The 10,199-nt window shown below is 31.4% G+C and overlaps 1 protein-coding gene across 1 annotated transcript in view; it reads left to right on the top strand.

Moving 5' to 3' along the window:
- The first annotated feature begins 448 nt into the window (after nt 1-448).
- LOC143915892 (cytochrome b5 reductase 4) overlaps nt 449-10,199 on the top strand; it is a 50,187-nt gene continuing 40,436 nt past the window's right edge. Inside the window, exon 1 of the mRNA XM_077436714.1 lies at nt 449-593. Within this exon, the coding sequence (XP_077292840.1) occupies nt 449-593 (145 nt within the window). The remainder of the gene's footprint in view (nt 594-10,199) is intronic.

Genomic DNA, 10,199 nt, shown 5'->3' with positions numbered 1-10,199 from the left:
AAATTTCAACCGAAATAAAGGGCACAAGCTTTCATCATCGAGTTAATCCGATTATTACGGAAGCTTAAAAAGCCCCCCTCTTTTGAAATAGAGATTAATTTTAAAAACGCTGTTTTAATTGAATTCATTACGCTTTGTCTGCTCCTGGAAGTAAAATTACGAAGTTTAAATTTATTTTTTGTATTATTTTTGGAAAATGTAAACGAGGCTTCGTTGTCAATTAATTTTTCCTTCGCTTATTTGCTTTCCACAGCAGATTTTAATAATAATAAAAATAATAATAATCCGCTCGTTATAAATGTGAAACGATGTGTAACCTGGCAAGACGGAGCAAACTCGCGGTGAATGTGAATACTGGTGATTGTTTTACGAGTGATAATTGACGACTGTAACGAGTATGTGGTCGTGCGTTGTTCTCAAATGAGTCGTCAGCGCTCGTCAAAGTGTGATGCCGCTGTGTTGTTGGCCGTGGAAGGGCTCCCGAAAGTGCGGGTCGCTAGAGGCCAAAGACACCCCGGAAGCCTCCCCTGAAAAACAGCCTGCGAAGAAACCGCCTGAAATTCACGTTTCAGAAGCTCCTGAATATGGAAATGGTATAATGATGATTTGATACTTTTGTATTTTACTTATTTGTATTTTTTTTTCAATAGTAAAAAAGTTGATCATACGAAAAATCTTTTCAGAAGTGATTTAATTATTTATTCGTTTTTATGTGTAAATATTTATACAGGGTAAATGTAGCAATGAAAAAATAATATTTTGTACATATTTTGTTTTTTTTCTTTGATCTTTTTAAATACTTATAATTTTCAGAAAAAAAATTTGTTGGTTTCTGTTTTTTTATGCCTTGTATAGGCAAAATATTCACTTCACAAATCTAGATTAGTATTGAGTCTGTATTTTTTAACAATTTTTTTTGTTCTTAGCGTCAGAATTTTTTATCAGATGATGAAATAAAATTAGATAAATTGGAAGTGATTTTGGAAGTGTCAGAATTTGGAATTTTTTTTTTCAAAATAAATTTTTCCAATAAATTTATTAAAATAATGTTATATAATTACATAAGAAATAACTTATTAAAAATAAAGAAATTATTTTAAGACCATACAATGTTATAACACATTGCACAAATGCGACAGCATGCTCTCACGCTACATCGAAACAACTATAACAACGTTTATTTATTATATAATCAATTTAATTTAAAACGTTTATTTATTATATAATATAAATATATTTACCATTTATTTTCATAGTTACTACAGTTGAATTTATGTGTTATAAATTTTGACTTCTCAAGAGTTGGATACTTTTGTAGGTAAAAAAAAAAATTGTTCAATTTGGCAATTTGGACAATTGGTATAGCTTCTAAGCAGACAAATAAGTTGTTGAGTTGTGATTTCCATTGAAGAATCAAAATTAAATGCCCGAAAAAAGATGATTTTGATCATTATAAGTTACTAGTGGTTTTACCTGGCTTCGCTCGGTATTTGTAATATAAACCGCTTTAACATGACTAATCTAATCGTGAACATTTTATTAAATTTATTTGAATAGTTTTATTTTATATAAATGTATTTGAATATACTCATTTGTTTTTTTTATTAAATTAACTGTCACGAACAAACAAACATATATACTAAGTCTCTTTCAAAATTATATGTATACCAGAATCCGGCGGCCCCCCCGGCGCCCCTTGGGACTTCGGGGACTTTGCCCCCGGGCCTTTCGAATCCTTTGAATCGAAAAAAAATCGAATCGGTGTCTATGAATCGAAAAAGAAATAAATCGAATGTGTTGTTTACGAACCAACGAACCAAGGTTACATATATACTATGTTTGACTTATTTAATATTAATGCTATACAAGCTAGAGTGATTATTGCAAATTTGTTTTTCAATGATTAACTTTATTGAAAATTTACAATTGTGATTATGAAGTTTTATTTTGATGTATTTATTTTGTCTTTTTGTTCTTTGTTATATAATATATTATTTTTTATTATTTCATAATTTTTATCATATTATTATCGTTTTATTATTCTTATTATTTTGATATTTTTATTATACTGCTATTTCTATTTTTTTCTTTTTGTTTTCTCTAATTATCTTACTGTATTACTATTTTTGTTTTTTATTTTAAATGTTCAAGCTTTTCTTTTTTTTTACCTATATGCGAAAATTATTAATGGTTTATTTAAAATAATTATGTTTTTTTTTATTATCAATCTATGTAACGTAATGAACTGTAAATTTTCCAAATAAATAATAAATAAATAAATATACATACATATATACAAAGTCTCTTTCGAAATTATATATTAGATAACATGCTTACGGAATTAACGAGCCACTTTTGCCAAGACACTTATTTCAATAAATTCATATTTTTTACATTGTGTATTTTACATTTAAAATTTTATTTCGTCTCAAAGTCTATTGTTTTACTTTGTATATTCGTCACTTTATGTCAAAAGAAAATTTTAATATGTCCTCTCCTTTGACGATGTTCTTCACTCGACGAAGAGAAGCTAAAAATGCAAAATAAGGTGTAAATCAACGCTTGTCAAAGTAAAGTAAAAGGGTTGCACTTTTCATATAAAAACAAAACAAAAAAATGAATAAAAACATTCCATTACACTGAATGGAATGGTAAGCATTTTGATTTACACACTCAATTGCTATTTATTATCTTGAGTGATTAATTCGCTTTTGTTTCCTCTAAAATAATAAATACACAAAGTACGGAGGGAAAGGGGGTGGGATGGGGTAGAATGACACAATGGGGGGGTGTGAGACTGGGAAGGGAATGTCAATTACGTCGTCGCAAAGGCGAAGTGCTTCGCAACATTTTAGGTAGAGTATTTAAGAAAATTAAATAATAATTAGACCAAGCTGTTTCGTCCCGGGCGTTTGCTTGTTAAAGCCTCTTTGAAATCTGCTTAAGAGCTTACTTATTGAACATTAGTGGCGAATGCGGTTCCATATCTGAATAAAACAAAAAGATTTATATTGAACATTGTTCACTAAGTCGACCCTGCAGCCATTCAAAATCAAATATAAACGGATAAAATTAAATTTCAATACACATACATATTTTCTTTCAAGACAATTATTTTGATTTCTATTGTAGATACTTAAATTAAATTAAAAAATATTATAAAAATGTAAATATAATATATTTTTATAATAATTCTTTCGGCAAACTTTGAGAAACAACGGTTTTGCGTTTCATACTACATACATAGGATAATGAACCCTTCACAAAAGGACACCTTTGAATTTGCTCGCCTTCACGATTGACGCTCACTATATACATAATAATTAAAATGTAATGTGAATTAAATATTTGACCATGAGAATTTTCTTTGTGACTCATATTTTCATAAAATTTCCTTCACAGGATTAATTATTATTAGTTAAAATGTTCACTGTTTGAATAAACGTTTATAAGCAAACGATAAATCTTTTTAAATTTACCAGTAAATATAAAACGAATAAACGTACATATGTGCAAGTATTTTGCCCGTTGACATTTCAATGGGTGACGCGTCGAATAAAATTAATAAATAAAATCGGCTTGGCGATTGTGTGCAAATTTACAGTTGTAAAAATCCAGCTCTGCACATCTCGGCATAACATTGCACGAAAAAGACTGCTGTTCATAATATACAGCACTGCGCGATTTCAGCACATTCCCACTTGTGTTGAACGAGTGTAAGGCAAATCGGCAAACATATACATACATTATAGAGCGCTACGATACGAAGCAATATTGATTGCATCATATCGTCAAGTTAATATTGTCACAATATGACGTTTCCGAAAATATTCATATGCACATGACAGCATTTTTGTTAGTACGGGTGCACTCGCCACTGTGAAGTCATGCGTGAATATTTCCACAACGGCCAAAGAAAACCGATTCTGCTTGATACGCTTCGGTGACATGTTCTGCTGTATAATATGAATAGATCATGTCAGTTACTGGTGTTTCAGATACGCCACATACGGATAATATGAATGTGCCCATATAGAATGTACTAAAGAATTTTTTTTGTACTGCTGTTTACGTGCAGCTACCGGTTTGAGCTGTACTGGTATAAACGAACTATGATGTATATCAGCGTGACTGATAAATGCGCGTAATATAATACTTATACAAATAATTTCTTATTCTTATATTTACCAAGATTTGATTACGAATGTATACTACAAAATTCGAGCTATTAGCATTTTGATTTTGATTTTTAAATACTTTTTATTATTACTAAATTATGTTCACAATACATCTTATATCTATTTTAATAGCTACTGATCTACTGATCATTTTCTATTTTACAATTTTAATTTAATTTTGTTAGTCATCATAGTATTGTTGCGTAGGGGTGGGTGGAGGATCCAAGTAAAAGGCCAAAGTCGTGTCACAGCATTTATTGATAATTAAGGAGATTCACAGACTGGCAGTGCTCAGTCCAGAATGTCTTGATATCGCCTAAGTACCGCCTTATAAGGGGCAGGTCTCTCAGTACATCTTCGACGTCTGATTTGTTTACCTATTGTTATGGTCACGTACTCGGATATGTATTCCCACGACGTTTGGTCCCACGGTACCAAGGTATCGGTCACTTCTGAGAAGGGACCAATAACAGCCATTGTTTAGCCTACATGCACTTAGAGTCTAGATATAATCCTTGAAACCAATTATAACGGTCACACAGTCTCTGGGATGCTACTCGGCCTAATCCGATTACAACTACTCGGCGGTGTACGTAACAGTGTTATATTATTATAATGTTAATGCACAGCATAATAGGAAAAATAACTCAAAAACCTATTTACAATTATTATGAATGCTCATAGTATATCTAATACATAATATTAATTAAAGGCTCTCTAAAGTCGATGATCTAAAGCAGATTGTGTTTAAGTAATCTATACTACATACATGTACATATACGTACATACATACATGTGTACCTATGAATATACAATATTCATCGAATAATTCTGTATAGTGGATGAACCTTATGTACATTTCAATTGTGTGTGCATACAATTGATGATTTATCTATACATGCATTTGCTGATTACATATGTATATATGTATATGTTTACCGGAATATACACATGTATGCATATAAGGGTCGTTATTGTATTTGACAGCGTGTTCCAGTCGTTCAATTAACCCTTAACGAGATAATGGCTTGCCGAGTTGAATCCTCGCGACCAATCAATCGAAACGGAAAACTAAATGAGGGTTGAGTTTTCCGGCCGGGTGCGTCCGTCCTGTTTCTGTTTTCCAATTATTTTTCCAATTTAGCAAAACTTAATTGTCGAATTTTTCAAATACGGCCGCTCGATGAGACTTTGGTGACGGGTAAAAATGGATTCTTCGAAAGTCGAAAGCGATTATCCTAATGGCATTTTTGGCCATTCTCTTCCAACGATAGCGTGCTGTTCATTGAAGCACTAAAAGTGCTCATTGATGAATACAATTTTTTTACAGACAAGTCTCTCGTAGGAGTTCTGGATATGAAATTTGTCGTAACTTGAAATGCTACTTTATATTCGTCGAGAAACAAGTTCTTAGTAATATATTTTGTCGAACGAAATATTCTTTTATGAAATGTTATATTCGGATCAAAATGGTGTTTTCAGTTTTGAGCTGACATTCTATGAGATGACATACAATGGCTTTTGCAGTCATTTAACTAAAAATATATGTTTGTACATGTATTGTGCTAAAAGTGAGTATTAGAATCAATTGTTAATTACTTTTTTTTTTTCTTGATTGTGCTTTTTATTGCTTCAAAATACATACATATAACTAATTATCTAACGGATTTTAAAATTCAAAAATATACTGTTTCTTTTAATTTTTTAAGTTTAAATATTTTAAAGCATTAAAAAATAACAATTAATACAATACAATATTTGTCAATTTGTCTTCAAACAGACTCTCAATCTTTCAATTGGCAATTTTAAGTTTATCATATCGTAATCTGTATGATTCATTACAGTTGAAGTGCATCTTCTAGTTGTAATATTTTTTGACTAGTTGGAATATATTCCATCTAACCTGGTATCAACTACCGTTATAGTCGAAGTGTCTTTTCAGTTGTCATATATTTTGACTAGTTGGAATGTACATATGTATTCCGTCTAACCCACGTAAATTGATTTATATTAAATTAAATTCCAAATGGTCAAAATATGTTACAACTGAAAATACAGTTCAACTATAAACAAGATGGAGGTTTTAGGTTTTCGTGAAAATGTCATTCGACTAATAAATTGAGTTGGAAAGTCACATTTTTGTTTTGAACACATTTTTGGAGTTATCGTAATACGATACTCATTACCTTTATTCGTAATATCTAACAAAAATATAAACACATAATTGAATTCGAAAGCATTCGTAAAAACCATCAAAGCTGTCAAAACTTAACTGTTTTATTACAACTTGCTGACATTTTTGAAAGTGTATTTGCGCTTGTAGAGATATAATTTACTAGTTGAATTGTATTCGAATATGAATGACCTAAAACACCAGTTGGAATATATCATAACTGAAAATACATTTTGTTTATATGTATGTATGTATACATTTTTTATTTGGCATCTTTTTTCATCGTCTACGACAGACAAATTCCTAAAAACTTGTCTGTAAAATAAATCTCCCCGTTAATGTTCACCTTATCGTTGCCCAGTTCAAAATGATGAGTATTAACTGTATACTAATAGACAATAAATTTTTCGTTACATATAGAAAAAAGAACGGTAAAAATTAAGGCTGTAATCTCACTCGCTATAACGAGAAAATATTGGGGTCGAAAGCGACGTACGTAAACCCTTACAGCGAGCTGTTAGAGTGGTCTTTATTGATCTGTCCAGTGTGTCGAGAGTCTGCCGTGTCACTCGTATGAGACTATTTTTAGTCGATACTCTCTGAAGTTGTCTCGTTTTAACCCCTTAACCGCGACGCGTCATTACGTATCAGTGAACATTAATTAATCCGAGTGCGAAAATCGTCTCGCAAAATACACGACCGCACGTCTCGAGCATCCCACTTGGCTATATTTATTGCCGATGGGGTTTAAAGTAATCTGAAAGACCGTAGAAGTGAGGATTGGATATGATCGATAGCAGAGGTCGTCGCCTACCATATTTGAATGGTGGCTGGTTGGTTATATCGGGGCAAAAGATAAGTTGCACAATGTTAAAATTTTGTTACATGTTAAAAAAGTCCAGAACTGATACATCGTTTTGACAATTCGTACATTGTATAGTATGAAAACGAAACTATATTTTTCTATGTATGTACATAATTGTTTATGGAAACAAATAAATATATACATTTTATTTTATATACATACATACATACATCATATTTGCCATGACAGGAATTACCTGAAGGCGACACATACGGTTAGATTATTTTTGTATATACACAAGTACTGACAATTTTTCAAACAAAACAGAGTAGAATACAATAGAGACATCTTTGGACAATCATAAGTATTTTTGATACAAAGCAAAAAAAAATTGCGACAAATACATTATGTAGGTAATATATTTTTATATGATGCTACAAATTTAAAATGTCAATAATTCGAATTTGCGAGAAACTAGGGGGGGAGGATATCGATTTATTGGATTCATTACAACAATTAAGCTAGAATAACTTACATATGTATGAGTGAAGTAAACATAAATATATATGAGAGATAATGAGAGCCGTTAATGCAAATTTTATAAGATATAGTGTGAAAAAGATAAAGTTATTGGCGTTTAAGCAATTCAAATCTAACAAAACGAGATGGTGTCGGATATCGGAAGAAAAATATATGCCTACTTACCATTAAAAGCAAGATGGTCAAAATTTTAGCATTTTTAAACGTGTCTATTGCGAATATTTTTCACCACCGAACTATCAGAATCGATCTAAATTTCCATCGTAAACCAAACCGCGCAAAATGGCAAATTTTCAAAACGATCGGAAGACTATAGGAAAAGATATTGAATCGTTTGCGAAGTAAATCTTTGAAGAGCTTTGTAAAAGTCGGAAAATTCTAACAGGAAACGGTCGATCTGTGTTTTAAATCATAAGATCTCACCAGCAGCGTATTTGGCCGGGACTTGAACCCATGGCTTCTCTCATGGTATGCAATAGTTCTGCCAGTGCACTATTTTGTGACTCTAAACATACATACATATGTACTTATGTATAGTGTTTTTATCTCACAAATTCATATTTAATTCAATCTATTGGCAGGTTTTAAATATAAAAGAACAATATGTCTACATTGAAACTGTATTAGTCACCGAAAATTGTAAATGTTAGTTATATTTAATACTTTTCCAGGAGACATAAAACACAATATAGCGTTTTGAGATAGAAATATTGTACATTTGTTATATGTACATACTTATAAGCCATTATTTATTTTAAAGTGGACAAAGTCTAATTTTCAATTCCAAAAACCCTATTTCCGTTTGAATAAATTCTCAAATTGTTATCACTTCTTTTAATTTTATATGTTCAGAATCTCGGAAAAGCAGAATAAACGTATTACAGACCACCATTATTTTCAATATTGTTAAACGCAAAACATTATATTTGATGTTTTTCGAAATATATCTCGAAATGAAGAAAAGTGGACAAAAAAAACAACAAATAAATTGTAAGCATTTCAGACGCAAACTTTCAATGAACAAACTGATCCATATATACATACATCCAATTAATTCGTTGCTAAACTGACCGTTCGTACAGCACTGGATATTGAATCGATCATTTTCAGTTCGTACCTATCGGTTCAGAGAGAACCGAGCTAAACCCATTGTTGACCGACCTTCGTTAGTTGCTAAATATACCTATCTATGTACGATGGTATGTACCCACGTATACGATCTCCGAGCAAACTCAATATACAACAAAGGCAAACTGTTGTAATTACTATAGCAATGTTTGTACTGGCGCCGTCATATAATAAGAAGCTACACAATCAACATCCACCCCCTTCCAAACCTCCTCTTCCTCTTCTTGGCTTTTCATTTTCAAAACCGTTTGTGGAATCAAACGTACAATACCAGACGCAACTTATTGTACTAGTTGGCTGATTATTATGTTACTCGGGAAGCTCAATTTCAAATGCTTTTTATTATTACGAAATTATGTTCACAATAAATCTTATATCTATTTTAATAGATACTGATCTACTGATCATTTTCTATTTTACAATTTAATTTAATTTGGTTAGTAATCATAGTATTATATTATTATAATGTTAATGTACAGCATAATAGGAAAAAGAGCTCAAAAACCTATTTACAATTCTTATAAATGCTCATAATACATCTAATACGTAATATTCATTAAAGACTCTCTATAGTCGATGACCTAAAGCAGATTGTGTTTAGGTAATCTGTGTTTATACCTGAAGGGTATAGACATTTTGTTGTAATCACCGAGACTCTTCACAAGTGTGTTAGTATGGTTATTAGTGATTCTGTCATAGAATCTACTGGTTAGTTTGTTATTAATGTCTGTAACAAACAGAGTATTATATATGGCATGCAGTTTTTTCAAGTTAGTATATATGGGTTGTATTATATATTATTTTTAGGGATTTATTTTGTATTACTTGGAGCTTGGAAAGATTAGTATTCGAGGCGTTATTCCATACAGGTGAAGCATAGGTTAATAATGGTAATATGAGCGCGCGATATAATTTTATTTTATTTTGAGTTGATAAAGAACTATGGCGATTAAATATTGGATATATTGAGGATATACCCCGTATCGCCTTGCATTTCGCTGCCTCAATGTGAGGTGCCCATCTCATTATTTTATCGAACGTTACTCCTAAATATTTTATTACTGACTGCCATTTCAGACTTTCTAAAGCTCAATTTAACCAATGTAATTAATTATGAATTCTGTGAGTTTTGAGTTCAAAACTCAGACTTTTGCCAGTAGTTGGGCATGCTTGTGAAACTTTGGCATAGAATGCACCAACATATTATCTGTTTGGTATATGGATGGGATAGAAATTTAAACTATGTACATATGTAGAGTAGCCGATATAAAATAGTGTTGCGTAGGGGTGGGTGGAAGATCCAAATAAAAGGCCAAAGTCGTTTCACAGCATTTATTGGGTGATTAAGGAGATCCACGCACTGCCAGTGCTCCGT

The sequence above is a fragment of the Arctopsyche grandis genome, chromosome 8 (assembly GCF_051622035.1).
Source record: "Arctopsyche grandis isolate Sample6627 chromosome 8, ASM5162203v2, whole genome shotgun sequence".
NCBI classification, from domain to species: Eukaryota; Metazoa; Arthropoda; class Insecta; order Trichoptera; family Hydropsychidae; genus Arctopsyche; species Arctopsyche grandis.
Note: the sequence above shows the minus strand (reverse complement) of the source record. Positions and strands in the feature narration are given on the sequence as shown.